We start from the raw sequence: 20,683 nt of genomic DNA on the forward strand, positions 1-20,683 counted from the left end.
AAGGTGTACAGTCTCCCAGCTCGATCAGTGGAGCGGTTTCAAAAGCACTACCGCCCTGCACGCCATTCCCAGAGCAAAAGGGGCTCCTAGAGGGATTTGCCTGCTGTCGAACATAATTGCCACTTGGGGCGGCTACCGTCGACAATACAGGCGCCTGCTTAGCATGTGTTCGAACTGTCGGTTGCACGGCTGACGGCGGGCAAAAGTCGGCAAGGGCCAAAGCCTGCGCTCCGTCAAGTCTACGAGGAACCAACTGAAAGCGCTGTGCCGTCGAACTGCCACGCATTTCGAAGGGTACTGCACCAGTCGAAGGCGCCTGAGCACACTGTTCGGGTAGGGCAAAGGGCCCAGTCCGTAACGACGCTCCATCTCCAAAGGGAGCTGGCAGGCGCTTTGTGTCGTCCCCACAGGGGGTTGCGACACGTATGGGTGCACAAAGGTGCCCCTCGACTGAGGCACTGGCCTCATTCTCGTGCAACGCAGCGTCCGCCAGAAAAGTCAACGGACAAAAATCCCGCGAAGCAGACATGTTGCGGCGAGCCCGAGACACACAGGCGTACTGACTCGCTAAGAGCAGTCAAAAGCTTAATGAGCTTTTGATACCACGTTGGGTGCCAGTGTCGTGTGCACGTACCTCACGGGAGTACGGCCACTAGCGTGGGTTCAGACTTAGCAAGCCACAGGGCCGCGCTTGACGTCGCCTCGCGTGAACTAGCGCGCCGCTGCACACGTACGTTCGAGCGCAAAGGCGCCGAGCGCAATGCGGCAAGTACACAGTACTGCTCTCGAGATCCGCAACAGTTTATTGCCTGCGGCAACACCACAAAACGCAGTACAACGCCCGCTCCCAAAGGCGGCGGGAGAAGCAAAACAGGCTTCACCACGCCACGGGCGAAAATACAACACAAAGGGTGCCGCTAGCACGTCTCCGCGGGCAAAGGGCTCACGGCGACACGCCGCTGAGAGAAACGGTCCCTCGCGACTATGCTGCGTACTCTTATGATCTGCGACCACAGGGCCTGATCGCTCGAGTGAGGGCAAACTCCGCTCGCGTTGGCTTCGATAGGTACGGTTTCGGCGTAGTATGACCACGCGCGAATGCACCGCACTGCTCTTCAGCCTAGTGTTCGGAAAAGGACAACGTAAGGTAAGCGCTCGCCGCTGGCGCAAGGCACCGTTAGCGAGCTCCGTCCAAGCGAGCCCAAAAGAGGAGCCGACGGACGGGAGAGAAAATACGTGCTTACCCTACGAGGTCCAGAGAGAGTCTCTCCCCCGCCGCGCAAAACGTCTCGCGAGACGCGAGCATGCGAGACTCGAACAACGCCGCGCTAACGTCGAGATCCGGCGCCGGGGTGAGGGGGTTTAACGTCACCCCCGCTCGCCCAGCGCCGTAGGACGGCGGAGGAGAGGAGCGACATGATCGGACATGAGGATGGCGGATGGCAGAAATAGGCGAAAAGCCCGTGCAGTGGCGACGGGCAAGCCTGAATCTCCACAAAGGGCCGTGACGTAGTTTTATTTTTCCACCAGAGTACCCCGTACCCCAGTGAGGGCTGAAGATGAGGAAGACAAGCGCGCGGACGTGTACGCCCAGCCCACGTACCTTTTGTTTGCTCGACTTCTTTTCTTTTTAGTTGGACCATTGCCGCGACACTTGCTCTTAGCCACTGTCCTGCGCCGCGTCTATCGCGCAAATTCTGATGTTGCTACAGTGTCGTTATTGAAGATTTTCTTGTGTCTTGCTTCGTAACGAAATGTGATGCGTGCAAGAATGGGGTTCCTTTGCGTCGCATAGATTTTACATATCAGCGACTCGAAGAATCTCGTGGATGTAAGTTTGACTTGCATGCCATGAATTAACTTATATGCACATAAGAATTTAACAACGTTAGCACCACTGGTACTAATGCTAGATCTAAAAGAGCAAGCGTTTACCTAACAGAAAATATCTTGGCGTACCGTATTTTTCACTTCTTGCTACATTTATTCAAAGAATTTATAAAATCATAATTTTATTATTAGCACAAGTGCTTTCTTAGCTGTCATTTTGCATCCCATACATTACCTAAGTCTCTGCACTGTTTTTCCGGTCTGGTCACTGCAGTATGTCTTTCGTAACGCGCTCCCAAAATAAGATGTCTGCTTTATTCTTCTGTCTACTTTATTTCCACTACTGTTTACACATTTACACGTTGCCAAGGCGATTTTGAAAACATATATAGTTATGTGGGCGTACCTTGAGTAAACAGTACAAAACATTCTGCTTACCGCTTAGGAAAATAGTGGAATTGAGTTTGCATTATAATATTGGAAATCATTAGGAGTCATCTTAAAGATGTTAGGAAGGGGATTCGAGAAACGTTGTTTTACTGAATGCTCTGTTTTGCTCATGAGCGCCCCACGAGCCATTTCAGGCAATTTTCCATAGGCACTGAATTTTCTATTGTCTCAACAGGTAAGTTGACAATACTTCATGCTCATAGCTATTAAGGGTACCGTCTGTATTGTGTTTCTGTACTGATTCAATGTGAATCTTTGATACACAACCACCTCTCTATTTTACTTGTATTTGTTTTCCTGTTTTAGGCTGTCTTAAATATTTTTCGCATTACTAATCACCACGTAATGGGAGCTATAAGTGGCAATAGCGCGAATAGCGGCGGTGTCCTGAGACGCTTTATGTAAATATACAATACGCCTGAGACGTTTCTGTGTTGCGCATGTTCTAAAAATTGCTAAAAAGATTGCACGTTAGTGAGTATATCAACAAAGAATTCTTTACTCCGGCAGATAAGTAGAATATGAAAATTCATTGCAGTTTTACGTCATCTACGTATACACCAGGGGTCTCAAACTGAGCTTATAGCCAGTGGGCCGCAGTCGCGAAATTTAGTTGCAAGGGCCGGGACAGTGAAGATGGTGGGAGAGAGTTTGAGCAAAATGACGTTTGAAAGGAAGCCTTTCCCATATCTCATATATAGGTCATTTCTAAAGGGGATGTGGAGTCAGGATTCGAGAAACATCTATACCAATGTGCAGAATGACTGATATCTGGACGCGAATACTGAAATATTGAGTTTTTGTTCCATGGTTATGTTTCACAGGGTGTCTACCGACCGGGAAAACCGGGAAAACCGGGAATTCTCAGGGATTTTGGGTAGTCTGGAAATTCTCAGGGAAAACTCAGGGAAATTGTGCTCCCATCAGGGAAAATCCGCAGTATCTTTATTGAAAGGCGACGAAAGTCGCGGTAGCGCTTGCTCGATATTTTGTGAACGCATTTTTCAAATCAAACGGCCGCTGCGGCTGCGGGGAAGTGGCGCACCTCGATGCTGTCATCGCCTTCGGAGCGGTGAAGTGGGAGAGAATCCGGCTAATGCGTGGCATGCGGGAACCGCGAACCACGACGCATCGTATCGCGCAATGTTGTCAGGATGTTCTGGGAGTACGCGGTGTAGTTCTGTAATCTTTCTCGCGCGTGCTGTGCGTTAGCGCCCGATATGGTGTTTTTGTTATCGCCGCGTGTCAAGTAACAAGCATGATTAGTTGTAGAAGCGGTAGCAGTAGATGTAACGAGCTTGAGTTATCTTGCAAGCGATCGCGCAGGAAGCGGATGTCTTCGACAAGGCTCGTATCTGGCAAGCCATCCCGATCGGTGAGAAAAAAGACGCTTGTTGGCTGTTATCGGAGAGCTCACTCGCTCTGATCCCGAGCTTCAAAGATGCTATTTAGGACTCCGTGAAGAATATAATAAATTTCCAGGCGAGAGCTAGCGTAACTAACGGGCCCATTCACAGCAAGTGAAAGCTTTTTTATTTCTTTTTTTCCCGATGAGGGCACTGCTGAAACAAGTTTTAGGCAGTCGACTGAAATTTTTTGGGGCTGCAGCTGGCAATTACCAGCCACACCACGTGGGTGTTTGCTACAAAGCCGAATTACAAAACTTTTCAGAGCCATGGCATAGCGGCGACCGAAATTCGCGACACCGGCACGGGTCCCACTTGCTCGATTCGGCACGCGATGTCGGAAAACAGTAACGTTTCCACCATAATCGGATGTGCCGTAATTCAGGCTGTTGCCGTGCTTTCATGCGACCTTAGCCCGCAGCTATATTGCTTTTTTTTTTTTTGCGATAGGAATTATATAGACACTCCGACGCGAATTTTTTGCCTTCGTCATGATCTTCCCTATCAAGTCCAAATCGCGATTACATCACCCCGCGCGTCGCATGCTCCATGTGCAAGTGAAAGTGCGCGAGCGCTGCGGACGAACGGGGCTTAAGCAGAGATGAAACGAGCCGACCATCTTCTCCGCGCGATGGGCACATGGAGATGGGAGCCAGCGCGATGGGAAGGGGGGGGGGGGGGGGGGGGGGGCTGGCTGCGCGAGTCCGACAGGAAGTGCGTACTTTGTACCAGCGGGCGTGGTCGCGTGCGCCGCGGTATCTTTAGTGGGGATCAGCAGACGGCTCATACCTTTGTAGGTGTTGTGCTCTAATTGCAAAACTTCCGTTGAAGCCATAGCAGTGGCAGAGCCCGGGGGGGGGGGGGGGGTAGCGGCGATTGCCCCCGCCCCCTCCCTTCAGTGCCTGTCGTCCACCTCCTTTGTCAGGCTTGCTTGTTGAGCTTGCTCCCGTTGTCAGGTTGCTTTGCCTGCCACTGTCCAAAAGGGGTAAAGAGAATCTTGTCCCTGCTCTCTACCTCTCATTGCTCTACCTTTTCCTGCTTCCCTATGCACATTTCCAACGAAGGCTTTTTAGGCACCGCCATAGCCCCCTCTAGGCTGTTGTAAATATGCGTGACCCACCAAAATGCACTGCTGAGCGTTGGCTTCAGCCTTTGTACCCCCCCCCCCCCCCATTATGTACCTGAATCCGCCCCTGAGCCATAGATCATAGATAGGGCACTTCTCTTAGTGCAGCGGCTGCGTTCCCTGAAGGAGCGAGCTGCTAGCCTATATTCATATAAAATTCCTCTTTGTTGCTATCGGATTTACTATTTTGCTCTCGCGGTGAAACTGACTCTTTTGTTCTAACGTGGGATGGTTTTCGATGTTGTGCGTTCGTGGAGAGCAAATAGTTCGGTTGGGCAACATGAAAGGCGTTGCATTGCTCTGGGCAACACGCGAGGATTTGACAACAACCCGCAGCGGCAGAACAAGCGCAATTCCACAGTGCATTAAACCCGCATTTGTTTCGTCTTTACATGTGACACTCTGGCAAGGCATCTAACTGTGATTGCTGCATCTCAGGCTCAACAAAATTGATTTTTTTTCACGCAAAAAATAAAAAAAAAGTTTTTTCATGTTGCCATATTAGTCGGGCATTCTTGTGGCCTTTTCAGTTTAAGATTAATCCTTCAGTAACTATGCCTTGCACGAAAGGTCGAGTTTCAGTTTAACGAAGTTTCGATATAACGAAGTGAGTTGCCGCTTTTACCAACTTCGCTATATTGAGGTTTATCTGTTCTATGTACTATTCAAATGGGATTAAGCCGTTTTCATTTTCTAAAATGCGTATTAGAGAGTGACATCACCGAGCGATATGGTCTCTACCCATCTTGACATAAAACAAAGTTCTGTTTCACTCAGGGAATTTCAGCAAAAACACTCAGGGAAAACCTGGAAAACTCAGGGAATTTAGAAATGTCAACTCGGTAGACACCCTGGTTTCAGCACATGGGTGACCACATGTTCCTCACGAAAGGAATGCTTGAGACCAGTCATGTCTGTGCAGCTCACGAACATGCTTATTTAGAAAATAAAAACAAATGAGACTAAGACGATCATGTGTGCGGGCCGGGCCGCTAGCGAAAGGTCTCAAACCCCTAGTATACACCATGTGTCACCCCCTCCCCCCCCCCCCAAAAAAAAAGAAAAAAATGACGCCACCAGCGTTGTTGCTGCTGTACACCTGTCCGGATATACGGTATTGTGCAAGCTGTATTTTATGGACAAGGTAAAAGTCGACACCGGTATTTGCGCCGTCGTGCGAAGACTTCTTATTGAAATTATTGTGATTATACGGCAACCTGCTAGATGGTCGGCCAGCTGTGCAAGCAAGTACCACTGTCAGTGAAGTGTACAAAAAGTTGTCCTGTGAAGAAGCTAAAACAAACCCCATTAAAGGAGTACTGACACGATTTTGAAGTGAAGCAAAACGGACGTTTTTGGTTTCCTTGGCATGTAGTGTTAACGCTCTCTCCACACCGCATCCGGGAAACACGTATAAATATTTAAGTTTGATTTTAAAGTTTTCATCTCCCAGCATCTGCAAGGCGGCTTCGCCGCATGGAGAGCCCTATGACGTTTCAAGACAGCTCACTTGGTTTGCGAAATCTGGGTTCTGCATGCAGCCTAAATCACAGAAATCGCTGTCGGAGGCACTGGACGACAGTTCACTCATCATGAACCACGTTCGACTGACAGCAAAGGACAGCAGGTGCATATTTCGTGGGCTGCAGTCTGCCCGTGACGTCACGGGCCGACTTGACACGTCATTATGAAGCCGCCCTCTCGAAACCGAAACCGAAACTGCTGGTTGAAAGAAGCGGTATTAGAAATATATGCAATGCATCCCCAGGCACCACGACACTCTTTTTAGGGTTCTCGACACCCGTGCTTTCATTTAGAGCAACAACCCGAAAAATTTTAAAATTCATGTCAGTACTCCTTTAAGTTGTTTTGGAAAGAAACCAATGTACTTTGAGCAAGAAGGGCAAAACTTTTCAGATACTAACAGACATTTCATTCAAGTGGAACAAAATAGGTCACAGTTAAGAAATTTTCAAGCAGACATTTTCGTGCATAGGCATTTTCTGCTACATAATATGGATCTATAATAACAATTTTGAGAATGTATCGAAGTATCTTAAGATACAATTGCCAAGCATCGTATCGGATACAATTTTTGCAGCAGTATCTTGTATCTGTATCTCCAATACTTCTTGCCTGAGTATCTTGTATCGTATCGCGATACAATTTTAAAGTATCTTTGTCCAGCCCTGTTCGTGCGGCGTGATATTGTAGTCCAATGATTGAGCTTCCGCTTGAAGCTGTCAAAGTAAAGCGTAATTATATTCTAAATGATCGTCGACCCGCGAACACAGAACGAGTGCGAACACGTAACTAAGCAGCGCGATTTTCGACAGCCGTGATTTCGCGACGCACAAGCAGCAGACAACGCTCTCCCAGAGCGAGAATCGGTCCAATGGCGAGACGTGCTGGAGCAACATGGCAGAAGCAGCCAATCAGAGGCCTCGAAACGAATGTCAAACATTTGCTTTTTGTACACTTGTTTCTGAATGGAGGAGCTAGCTGAAGCAGGGAATTTGAATACGGAAAAATGCTCTTTCCGACGAGCCCAGAATGGCAGCGCCCGGTTGCCCCGTTGTGGAGCTATAATGTTTTGAAAAACGCTGTTCTTTTTTTTTGCGATTTCCAAATTAATTCTTGCCACCTTGGCAGGCGCAACAAATTTTTTACAGCACTTCTATGTACTTTCCATTCTTTGACCGCGTTTTTTACTCTTAATTCTCTCCGAACAGACCAATTCAGCATTTACATAAAAGTCTGTTGTAACAGTACTTGGATTTTACATACTCCCTTTACAACAGACCAAAATCCTCTTCACTATGAAAGTCTGTTGTAATGAGGTTATACTGTACAATGCAGTCCCGCAGCATGCGGTGCGACATGTCGCCGAAATTGCAGTCTTCAACCATGCGACGAAGGACGGCTACGAAATATCACTCGCTCGCCTTCTGCCTGTGTGCATGTGAAAAACCGGTAACTGGCTGCTGTTTCATTGACCTGCGGCTCGTAGTGGCCCTGTAGATGCTTTATGAGATCGCTGTAGGTGAGGTTGTTCACGCTTTTGGGGTGGCATCGTCCCTGGAGTATATGGACAGCGCCGTTGGACAGAGCAGCCGCGAGCAGGGCTCATTGTTTTGCCACATCTGTGATTTGTTGTGCTTGAAAGTACGCTTCCAAGTGTACTTTCAAGCACGAGAAATCACGGATGCCGCAGGGGAGGCAACAACCAAACGCACTTTCTCAAAGCCCATAAGATAGTTCTGATGACCGGGAAGCCGTGTACACACTGATTGCATATCAAGCAATGGACAGCGTGCACGTGTAGCCTATTCTTCGCCAGGTAAATGGAACGGAGTGCCACTCACAATGTTGGTAGACACAGGATCACCGGTGAGCGTGATTCCGCGCCCAGTGTTCGAGCAACATCAAGGCAAATGGACATCTGCAGGCAACAGCAGTGAAGCTGTTGTGTTTCAAGGGCCCACTTCCTGTTGCCGGAAAATTGCAACTCAGTGTGACCATGGGTGGTGCGAGAATTCAGGCTGAACTGTTCGTCATTCAGTGTCCAGGACCGATGCTTTGCAGCCGCGACACTATCTGAAGCTTCAGTACAGTACGTGTGCTGGTGCTCACTGCAAACGATGTGGCGTGTGTACAAACAGACACTACGGACAGAATGCTGGAAACCTATCAAAGTACAGTGACCGTCTCGGTAACCAAGCAAGAACAAGAAAGTCTTATTTTGCGTGCCTCATTTTTATGTGTTACTGCGGTGACGTCATGGCGATAAGCTGTACGTTATCGCTCAAGGTGGCTTCACGAGATATGCTTGCTGTTGTCGGTTGATGACATGCTCGCATGACATAGCAATTGCCCTCACTGAAAATTTTACAGCTCAAACTAAATCGCCCTGCTTCAAGCGAAAGCAGATCGAACAAAATCTATGAAGTTAAAAGGCCCTACAAGGCACAAGGCTGATTGGATTAAAGATGGTGGAGACATTAAGAAGCTCGCTTCACTCTATACATGGTGCCTTAAAACTTCAAATGTACTAGTGAGTTGGAGAAATGCCAATATTTTACTAATACACAAAAAAAGACATGAAAGACTGGAACTGCAGACTGATCAGCTTCCTTTCAGCATTGTGAAAAATATTCATCAAGATAATCTTGAATAGGATAAGAGCCACACATGACTTTAATCAACCTTGAGAATAAGCTGGCTTTGGGAAAAGTTACTCTACCTTGTATCACTTCATGCAATTAATCTAAAACCACTTTATATGGCAATATAGATTATGAAAAGTCACCTGACTTGGTGGACGCACCTGTTATGGCACGACACAGCCAATCCTAAAGCACGTGGCAATAAAAATTTGAAGCCTTACTGAGCGGTACTTCGATTGCTTTAATGACGACATAAAGAATTGGAAGAAGAGGAAAACTGGCGCATAGTGGGTCCATCACCATTTCCTAGTGTTCAACAATAACAGCAGTTTCAGAGGTCAGCAGGGGCTACTTTAAACATACGGGAATGCCATAGCCAATATAACTCCACAGCAACTCTGCTCTTGGTCATGAAAAGCAAGAAAGGGGTCGTACAAGAAGTATCTAATACCCTTGTCACACGGGCAGTGTAACCACAGTTAAGTACGACGGCCGTTAAGTCTAACGGCTGTTGTACCTTGTCACACGACAACCTTAACCGCAGTTAACCCGCTAACGACCGTTTTCGTAACTGGAGGTAGGTAACCCCTGTTAGTGCCATAAACTGACAACATGGCGGCCCCCATGTCGCACGCGAGCAGCTTGGCTTCCAGCGAAATATCGAGCCAAAAGTGTGTCAACTGGACCGTTGCGACGACGGAGGCATTGATACGCATTTGGGAAGATAAACTACCGGCTTTGAGGTACAAGTTTGTCTGTGCTGCAAAAATCTCGTGTGCATTTCACGAGATTGATACACGGCTGCGTTCGTTCATTGAAGAAGGCTTCACGCTATTTGATAGACGTGCATCAAAACACGCTGCTGACGTGTCCATAATCGAGCGTGAAGCCCTGTACAAGGTGGTGTTATAGCGGTGTTGCACGAATGCAGCCATGTATCAACTAAAGAACGCTTGGAAACACTGCAAACGTGTGACAGTGCCTCTGTCTGGTTTACGATAACTGTGGTTACGTCCGCTAACTGCAGTTGGTTATAACAGCGGTTAAGCTTACCCGTGTGACAAGTCCGCTAACTGCAGTTGGTTAATAACAGCGGTTAAGCTTACCCGTGTGACAAGGGTATAAATGACTACATAGGAATGAAGATCAACAAAGAATCGCTTAGGAATTTACACCTTAGAATTAGTGTCAGGGGGCCTACTCATGCAAAGAAAGATTGGTGTGCAACATTCTGAACCAGTATTTTATCACCGTCACTCAAGTGGAAAGTGTACAACCATTGTATTTTGCCGCTTCTAACATATGGAACCTTCAGAATAACAAAGACACCCGAGAAGCTGTGGACCACCCAGCATGCACAGGAATGATAAGGCATAACTCTAACACGTGAAAAGACCACAGAGTGCATAAGAGAGGTAGCCAATATCCTTGAAGGCTCACTGGGAGAGGCCTGCAGTGGAGAAAGGTGACGATGCTGAGCTCAGATAGGGTCAACGTGGTTCTTGAGGGTGGCATGCAATTTTCACACTTGTACTGTACCACTTCGTCCAATTTTAATGTAAAAGCGTTACTTGGCTAGGTTGACAGAAGTGTGCACCTGACTAATGTTCACAAAATCTGTGTCCAAAAAAAATTGTGAGACTCCGCTGAATACGGTTTATTGCCACTGGAACAGCCGTGAAGAACTCGAAGGGAGTCCACCGTATGCGGAGGCAGTGTAGCAGCAGCATGCATAGCGATTTTGCAACAAGTAGCTTTTTAGGCTTAGCATCAACACCAGCAAAAGAATGTTTCTACGATGAAACAGAAGAGGGCACGTCGATACCTCTTTGATTGTACCAAACCATGTAAATAAGCACAATTTGGCATCTTGCATTGCCTCTTTCTTTACAGCACGCCTCCATAACAACCAGCCACCCAAAAGGAATGCCTTCATGTTCTCATCTCATAAGAATATGCTTAGGGATCCTCTGCAGCTTTTTCTGTCCTGGTCAAGTCCTCTGAATGCTTGCCAACTTCAAGAAAAAAAAAAGCTAGACGAGTTCATGACAAGGAATATTAGGAACCTTTAATAATTTTTGCATTTTTGGCAATGGTAGAGAATTTCTTTTGTAACACTGTTCCATTTCTTAATAAATTAATACACATCATGAAGTTGTTTAATGATTGTTTTGTATGAGAGTGCTCAGTCGTGTCACCTCACTTGCTGGACTTTTTTTTTTCTCACTTGATATAATGTGGCCCAGAATGGATGGTTCTTTGGTTGGTGCAGGTGTCGGCACTAGATGCAGACCAGGGGAGTGGGCTGGTGTACCACATAGCAGGTGGCAACGTGGACCAAGCATTTGTGCTGGAGCCCCCCTTGAGTGGCCACGTGCGCACCAACACTGTTCTGGATCGTGAAATTCGGGACACCTATCTGCTCACCCTTGTGGCGACCGATGATGGCCAGCCACCTCGCACAGGGTCATGCACTTTGCACATCACAGTGATTGACGCCAACGACAACCAGCCTGTCTTCCCACCGGACAGCGTTGTCAGCATTCGTGAAGGTTCGTTTGTCACACTTTGCATTTTTATGAATAGACGTGAATTGAGAGTGCAATTCCACATTTTGGCTGTTATGAGATATTATCGTTAAAGCACTTACTTAAACTACAATTGTCAGTGCAAGTCATGCACCAATACAGAAGTAATCAGATGCTGTTTGAAGAATAATATCAGGTGAAACAAACACCATACAAAGTAGGTAAAAATATAATATTTAAGTGCAAATCACATACAAATTACGGTCCCCAGAAATTAATGTCTTTAACACCAGACCTACTAAACAATAACCCCAATATTTTAAGCTTATTGCAGAATTAAATTGCCCCAATGAAACTCAAAAAGCAAGTAAAGGAATTGCTTTTCGCTGAGCTCTGTGTCTTGTGCCAGTGGCTAGTATTGTATTATTGTCTTTCATTGTGTTGTCTGATGCATTTGCAATTCGAAGTACAGTCAACGTCTGATTTTTCGGACTCCCTAGGGACCGCGAAATCATCCGAAAAATCGAGCAGTCCGAAAAAACGAATTCATACTTTTTTATTCCTCTCAAGCGGTCAGATCGCCACAGCCACGTCCGAAATAGCTTCAGTGCCTCCCTGTACACTTATCAGGCGTTTTGGAGTGCGTTCAGGTTCTTCTGAACACATTCGGTACTTGCCGTGAACCCACTTAACTACGTGTCAACCGCCAGTTGCAAATTTGCACGTCGTGATGAGTGCCGTCTATGCCAGCAAAGCGTGAAAAAATTAACGGCTCTATTTCATGGAGCATTGCGTGGTCTGAACGACCGCCGCTCTCAGAACCGCTCACAGTTCATACCATCGGGCAACAACCATGTGTACATTTATTAACCCGCTTTTACCTCATGGCGAGCTCACCAGCCGAATCTGATACCCAACTTGTAACACACTAAGTAACCTTATGCAATGCCAATACAATATGCAAGCAACATGACTCAAATAGAAGGTACTGCGAATGCGGCGTCGCTGATGTTCGACTCACCACGAGGGGTCCAGGGAGATGAGCCGCGATATCATCCTCATGGACCCACTGTGGGAGACGTCCGTCTGCGCACGCCGCCAAACCCCAAAGAGACTCGCTGTTTTGTATGCGCCGGCCTATCCTCGCCGACAGGGTGGTGCCACTGCACCATCTTACACCATGCAATCACAGCGCCACTTCTCGTTCGGTGGCTGTTGAACCTAACGGTGGCTAATCCACGAGATGCGCGTGCGCCGTGAATGACTTAAAGGCTGTGGCAGAAAAGTGGATGACTCGTCCAGCTTTCCCCGTTGTGCTACTGCACGAAAATCTCCGCTGACATTCCGCATCTGCTGCCACGTAAAGCCGATCATTCCTAGTTGTGTGCAGCACGTCCCCTTTCTTGTCCTGCATCAAAATTTTGTGCTATATGAGCAAGTATGCAATACCAACAAGCCCAACTTCACACTCTTGCACCGACTAAGGTCAAGTCGTCACTGCCGGGGTGCTTGACGTACCATATGTCCGAGTTTGTCGAGATAGCGTTCGTTATGGCATGCCCGCTCCTTTCCTGACCGGGCACGGGTGCAGCGATGGCGAGCTACTTTCATTTGTGACGGCAACGCGTCCTTGCGGCACACTTAGCAGTCTCGCACAAAGAGGCAGCATGAACAATGGCGTCGCGCATTTGGGTTATTGCCTATTAAATACGTGCAGTACGCATACCCCTGCACAATGCCACATGCACTGCTGAGCAGTCAGATGAAGATGCTTATCGTGAGGGTTGTCAGCGATTAAGCCGTACTGGCGCCTTTGCCGCCTGCTGCCATCATACCTCCGTACATTTCCGATGCTTGTGCGTTAAGACATCGCATTGTGCCATGACTGTGGCTCCTTCGGATTTTCAATATGCTTAACCTCATCCCACTTTGGAATAAGGCAAAGCTGCCTTTCAGACTCTGCTACGGATTGGCTCACAAAATCGGCAGTTGACTGTACCACATTTGTGTGATTTTGTTTGTTCTCTTTCTTTCCTGTTGTCGAGTACAGGAGAATAGTTGTTTTCTTGTGTATTGCTCCACACACCTTTTGTGTCTATACGATTCACAACATGAAAGCAATTGCACGGCTACAGCTGCTGTCTGGATGGCATAGCTTAGTCAGGCACCTTCTGGGCCTTTTGCTGTGTTTCCCAAGACAATTTGTAAAAAATTGTTTTAGTAAAGAATGAATGAAAGAAAAATAAAAAAATTGGGCAATAGAATTTTGCAGAATGAGGAGTGCTGGCATTCTTGAATTGAATTGAATCTTTATTTTCATGTTTGGTACTACATGAAGGATGGCGGGAGTAAAAGCTGCACTAAAACAGCTTGACTAGCTCCCGCTACCTAAAAATAAATGAGTCAGAAGCAGCGGAACACAAATAGGATAACAAAAGCATAACATACAGAAATATGGCAATGTCAATTAACATAAGCTAAATGTAAACAGGATACAACAGTTCCTATCAAGAGAAAACAAAACATCAGAAGCTTGAAGAGGCTATGTATACATGTCTTGCAAAAATGCATAAGAGGTCAAACTGATACAAAGGGGTAAAATCATGATACAATTTATAAGAGCAATGATACAACATTTGTGGTCATGTTTTCTATATTTACATCAATGCTGCTTAAATAATTCAACATTCTGGGAGTAACATTGCGTACCATTTGGTCGCCATACCTTGCGCGTGATCGTGGTATTAACCAGAGGTTATGCTTACGGGTATCATATATATTCTCCGAAGGTTGTAGGTTGGCTAAGTCAGATACTAGTACAGTTTTTTGCTTCAGCTCTTTTTTATAGTCCTACAAATGTTGTAACTGTAAAGATTTTGAAAACTGATTAGTTTATGTTTTTGTTGCATGTATATAACTGATTGATAAGGTTCTTTCTTAGCGATAATTTTCAGGAATCTATTTTGAAGTCTAGTGAGCTTATCAATATTTGTTTGTGTTGTCACCGCACACTATAAAGCAATAGTTGACATAGGACATAAACACTTGTTGCAATAAAGTACACATGTCGTTTTTGTTGCTCTACTTGTGTGTCCCATAGTTTGAAAATACGACACCTAACCTAATGTTTTGCACCATTTGAATCAGACTGTTATTAAGATAGAGCGGAGAAGTTACGTGTACCTGCTTGCCTTTTGCTCGAAATATAACCGCTTTGGTTTTTTCCGCGTTTATTAATAGCCCATTGGAACACGCCCACTTATATATCTTCTCTAATACATTATTTCCTTTTTTGAATCAACTGGTCAGTATCATCATGTGCAAAAAATACGCTTGTATCGTCAGCATAAATAACAAATTTTGCTGAAGGATCTATATTTACAATGTCATTTATGTACAAAGTAAACATTAGCAGACCTAACATACTGCCCTGAGGCACTCCGAGAGAGCCGTCGAAGAAAAATTGTTTATGCACACGTATTGTTTCCTTTCGCTTAGGTAGGAGTCAAACAAGTCTAAAGCAACACCTTGTACATCGTATAAATCTAGCTTACGTAAAAGTAACTGTCTATTCAGAGAGTCGAAGGCCTCGCTCAAATCGATAAAGACGCCGAGTACTATTTGTTTGCATTGTATGCTCTTCAAAATGAACTCTTTCTGATCAAGTAGAGCAAGCTCAGTCGATCGATTTTTCCTGAAACCGTATTGTGCGTCACATAACATATATTACATTTGTTAATAAATTCTGCCAGCCAGGAATGAAGAATTTTTTCTTTTATTTTAGAAAATACTGGCAAAATTGAGATGGGTCTGTAGTTTGCTAAATTATTCTTGTCTCCCTTTTTGTACGAGATGCACACTTTAGCAGTTTGAAGTATTGCAGGAAAAATTCCTTTTGCCAAACAGAGGTTAATGATTTCAGAAAGTTGTTGGGCAATTATTAATTGGTTTGATTTGAAAATGAAAACAATCACAGCAATTACTATTTCTAAGCCGCATGATTGTTTTATATACCTCGCTTTCACAAGTAGGTCTTACGAACACAGTACTTGGGCATTTATTCGAAACGTATGATGTTGCATCAAGAGATGTTTCCGGAAAAGCTATGTTTACTAGATAATCGTTAAATGTATTAGATAAGTTACTAACGCTAAAAGCACAACCATTAATTGTAATTTCTGTAATTACGCTATTTGAGTTGGGTGTTCCTAACACTTTATTGATTTTTTTCCAAGCAGAAGCAGAATTACCAGCTGATTGCATAAAGATCTTATGAAAGTAGTTTTGTCTAGCCTTTTGGATGTCCTTATTCAGACGATTACAAAATTTTTTTTAAGGCACTAAGTAGCTGTGGGTCACGAGAAACTAGAAATGCATTATACGTTGCATTCTTTTCATTAATTTGATGCAACAGGTCCCGTGTGATCCGTGGCTTCCTAATATTTTAGATGGGCGGTGGGTAATTCGAGGGAAGTTATGGTCACATAATTCCTTGAATTTTTCTATGAATGTATTGACAGCAATGTTCGAGTTGTCATTTGCGAGAAAGTCGTTCCAGGATGTATGAATTAGTTCCTGATGAAAATTTTGAAGATTTTTGGATGTTATAGAACGCAATGGTATCAGTGATGTGATAGCTGCGCCAATTGCGCCAAACTACGCCAATACGTGGAACCTGCTACATCCTGCTACATCTCCGCTGTTCGGCGCCAAAACTGCGCCAAAGCTGCCGCGCGAGGAATGGGTTCCTGCATCATTTTTCACGGCACGCTGCCCGGCGCTTTCTGGGGGACCTGACCGGACGCAGATTGATGGGTAGGCTCGTTAAGCACTGGTTTGGCTTGCTCAGGCTTTTGGGGGCCGACATAACCCTCTGCAGACTGCTGTAAATTGGCATGACCCCCCAAAAATGCACCTTGGAAGGAGCGGCTCGCCGACAGCTGGTGTGACCGCACCGCCGCAGCAACATAGAAGTAAAATTTCAATTGTTAGTACAGCGACGTCCATGCCTGTCTTATTTTTGGCCCCCTTTTTAAGTTCTGCTACTCGAACTAAGGTTATAGCCCTGTCACGTGGGCAACCTTAACCATGGTTAGGGGTAGCTACACAGCAGAAATAACAGCACTTAATCTCGTAACCGCGGTTATCGCAAACAGAGAAGCTGGCAAGATGGCGGACAAGCTTCGCACCAGCCGTGAACTGGCGCAGTTAATTGGCAGCTTCGTGTTGTTTGAGGATTTTCACGGAACGCGACTCCAGTCGGTGAGCAGAACTGGGCCCGGGTTCGCCGTGGAACGGCTATCAACAAAGACTGTTCCGTCCTCGACGGGATTAGCAAAAAGCGTATCGCTACACGTTTCTTGAGGGGAATTGCTTTTCGCATTGTTCGTATCTCGCCGTCTCAGAGCCTCAAGTCGTTCCACCAAGTTTAATGTCGACATCCCGAACAAGATGGACGAAAATGGTGACACTATGTCATCTTGGTGTCGCCAAGGCAGCGATGTCAGTGGATTTTGCATTGTCTGCAGTCAGACTATTAACCGTGAACAGCATGGCTTTGCAGCGATAAAGCGACATGCTACAAGCAGCCGAATTCCACTGTGTCGAATGGGCCGAAATGTGGATGTTCCGAACACTTTTCCGCGTCGTGGCGGGCGATCAGAATGCTTCGGAAGTACGCGCGCGGCCAGCGCACACACTGTCAGAACTCTGGTTATCGTTTGCCACAAACGCTGTGGGTGAAGCCGCGGTCGCTCTTGACATTATCATGTATGGCGACGATGAAACTGACGGAACTCCGAAAGTGCACGCGCGTGCAACGCCCACCCAGTCCAAGCGACGCTGCTTCCCGCAAACGCCGCGGACAAAACCGCTACAGATGCGATTATAGATAGCAACAAACGACGTAGTTTTGAGGGCACCTGCGCGGCCAGCGCAGGCGGATTGAAAACGGAACTACCGTTTGCCGCAACCGTTGCGCACGAAACCACGGTCGCTATCAACGCGTTCATCGATAGCGACTACGAGCTCCGAAGGTAAGCGGCTAACGCAGCGGTAGATTAAAGGCTATATAGTCGTAAAAAAAGGCACGAAGCAGTGGCATAGCCGGGGGGGGGGGGGGGGGGTGCACCAGGCCCGACCCCCCCCCCCCGATTTTTTTTTTTTTTTGCTATGGCATACAGAGTCCATGACAAAATGACACTTGACCACATCTGCCTGCCCGGCCCCCACTTCAAGTCAATGAGGTGACCCCCCCCCCCCCCTGAAAAAGATGTCTGCCTACGCCCCTGGCATGAAGCCTTTCGGCGTTTGTGTCGATCTTCGCTTGCCACTATGGTGGAGCGGACTTCACTTAGTTTTCAGTTGGCCTCATGCGATGCTTTGACGCGCGCTTTCGCGGCAGCCAGCTCTCCGTCCCTTATTGGTCCCTTCACGGGTGTCACAGGAAAGCGTACGCGAGTTCTTTTGACGGAAATAAATGTTTTGTGCGTATATCGTAGTTTGAAAACAGATTTTGCTAGTTTTCTGATGATACAAAATTTTGGGCAATACGAATATTGTCGTTCCCCCTTCAGATTCGTATCAGCGAGATTCTACTGTAGTTGGGAAACCCTACCTGCGTTGTTTGTTTGGCCACCCTAAGCCATTATACGACCGCAATGCCAATGTTTACACTTACGGGGCTGTTCGGTGATCCAGTGGTGTTATGCAAACACCGATTATTGGACAGAACTTTTTATTTCAAGAGTTCCTCCTTATTTGACTGTTCTGCTTCACACGGTTCATTTTTCCACTTGGCAGTGAGTTTTTAGCTGCTCCAAAAGCTGTTTTCCCTGCTCCCAAATGCGTTTTTGGCTGCTCCAAAAGCCCTTTTACCTGCTCCAAAACGCACTTTTTGCTGCTCCAAAAACCTGCTCCAAAACAGCTTCAGTCGATCACATCACTGTGGTATGGAAAGTCATTTCTTTTTTATTCGTTGCCTAATAACTAAAAATATGGGAAGGTGATCGCTAATGTTGCATGAAATGGTCCCAGCTTTAATATCCTCAGAACTAATGTTCGTGAGAAAGACATCAATTAATGTAGATGAATTGGCAGTAACACTTGTTGGCATATTAATCATGTGAGCCAAGCCAAAGCTATCAAACAAACATGTCATCTCATGTTTAGAAGTTTTGTTAGACAGCATGTCAACATTAATGTCGCCGCCGCAAACATTTACATGGTTATTCAGCATAGCATGGTGAAAAACGTTCTCCAAACGAGCCATGAAAGTTCTAATACTTCCAGATAAAGGACGGTACATAACTGAGATGACGTAATTGCTTAGGACAGCTGTCAGCATTTCACAATCAGGTTCTGAACAACAAAATTCTGTTAAGAGTTGAGAATCAAAGGTTTCCTTTACAAGTAAGCAAACACCACCACCACGACTGTGCGTACGATTAACAGAGAAAACATTATGACCAGGCGTAGAAAATGGGTTATCGTCATTCGTGCACCCAGTTTCAGTCAGCATGATGATGCCAAAGTGGAAATGAAGCTCTGAGAACGAGGAATCTAACGATGCATATTTGTTTCTCGCGGACTGGCAGTTTAGCTGGAAAAATTTTATGCAATGTATTTATGTAGATCTGATGGTAAAATGAACATGGTTCCTAAAAAGTAAAGTTATGAACGATTCTGATGTTTCAAGCCAATTTCGAGAAATCTTCCCTTCACTTCACAAGAACGGCAGGAAAACCATCCTTGCGTCTCATTAGAATTTTACCATTCGCACACCAGACAAAACGGACGTCATTCTCTCGCGCCCATTGTTTTGCCTCCCAAAGTAGAGTTCGTGTTTGTTTGGTTAAGATCTCTTGAATCGTCGCTTCAGATTTGGTATCCCTGAGCTTCTTACGACTATGTAGCCAGCTGTCTCGAACTGAGAAATGTACAATCATGCCTGGGGTCCTGTCCGCCTTAGAAGGAAGGCGGTGTATCGCGGTAACATCATTTCCTGTCAGAGCGGGCATCGCAAGCGATGCAGCAATTGTATTGACCTTTTCCAGCAAATTCTCATGCTCAGTCTTACGAATCCCATGAAACTCCAGATTTAGCTTTCTGTTATGCCGCTCTAGTTCATTCAGTTCACCTTTTATGTCTCAAATTTCTTTAGTGTTCGAGCTTGGTTCTGCGGTTCCGTTTCACATCTGACAACTTGTTATCCTCTTCCTTAATGGCTGCAAGTACTCCATCATACTTGTCAGACAGCATTTGAACACTGACCTCGATATGAGCAACAGTATCTTTCAGGTTTTCCACTGTCTCTGCAATGGCTAAAACATTGGGATAATCGACAACCTTCTTTCCCGTACTCCTCTGCATGTGGGACAACGCCACTGTTTTTTCGTTGCATCGGATTTTTTTTTTAATGTTTTTTCGCTTATGCCAGAGCAAGTTCCTGCGGGGATAAGAACTGAGGCATTCACTGCACACCATGCAATCATCATCAGAACCAACAGACAAGCCACAATCAAAGCAAGATACATCAGCAACAGTACTCATGGTAGCAAGTTCTTGGGCAACAGTACAGGGCACAGTTAAGTGTGTAGTGTCTTAAGAAATAATAGGAAAGTGACGCGATTCACAAACCTGTAAAACGTAGAAATGTAGTTTAGGACGCGCCTTTCCTGTGCCGCTGCTGCTGCCCAAGTGAAAAGGGCGTCAGTGGTACTTTCTTTTAAAGCTGCTAGAAGGCAGGGGGGCGTCATGGTCACGTGAGGTGTCCTTTGCGCACGGCTTGCTGACGACAGCTTTACAGACACGTGTAGGTTGGCGAACAGCGATTCCTGATACAGTTGACGCGGACTGAGAGTTCCGCGCAACATCCTGCGCAGCCGGTCACCGGCTACTCTTTCACATGTGTCGCGACAGCTGCCGAAACATCGCCAGGCAAGAAACATTGTAAAACGTAGAAATGTAGTTTAGGACACGCCTTTCCTCTGCCGCTGCTGCTGCCCAAGTATGAGCACTAAAGACTGGTACAAGGAACTTTTCAGGCAATACTTCCTTTATTGCCTGAAATTTATTTTAGTAGCATGTCAGGCAAATAGCCAGGTGAACATCTCCAGCTTTTCATTAAAACATTTCTCTCTCTCTCTCTCTGATGTTTCTAAATTCTGCAGCATCATT

The 20,683-nt window shown here is 46.1% G+C and overlaps 1 protein-coding gene across 1 annotated transcript in view; it reads left to right on the plus strand.

Moving 5' to 3' along the window:
* LOC119382397 (protein dachsous) overlaps positions 1–20,683 on the plus strand; it is a 466,009-nt gene that overhangs the window by 371,076 nt on the left and 74,250 nt on the right. Inside the window, exon 23 of the mRNA XM_049412138.1 lies at positions 11,251–11,530. Within this exon, the coding sequence (XP_049268095.1) occupies positions 11,251–11,530 (280 nt within the window). The remainder of the gene's footprint in view (positions 1–11,250; positions 11,531–20,683) is intronic.

Source organism: Rhipicephalus sanguineus, chromosome 2 (genome assembly GCF_013339695.2).
Source record: "Rhipicephalus sanguineus isolate Rsan-2018 chromosome 2, BIME_Rsan_1.4, whole genome shotgun sequence".
Taxonomy (NCBI): domain Eukaryota; kingdom Metazoa; phylum Arthropoda; class Arachnida; order Ixodida; family Ixodidae; genus Rhipicephalus; species Rhipicephalus sanguineus.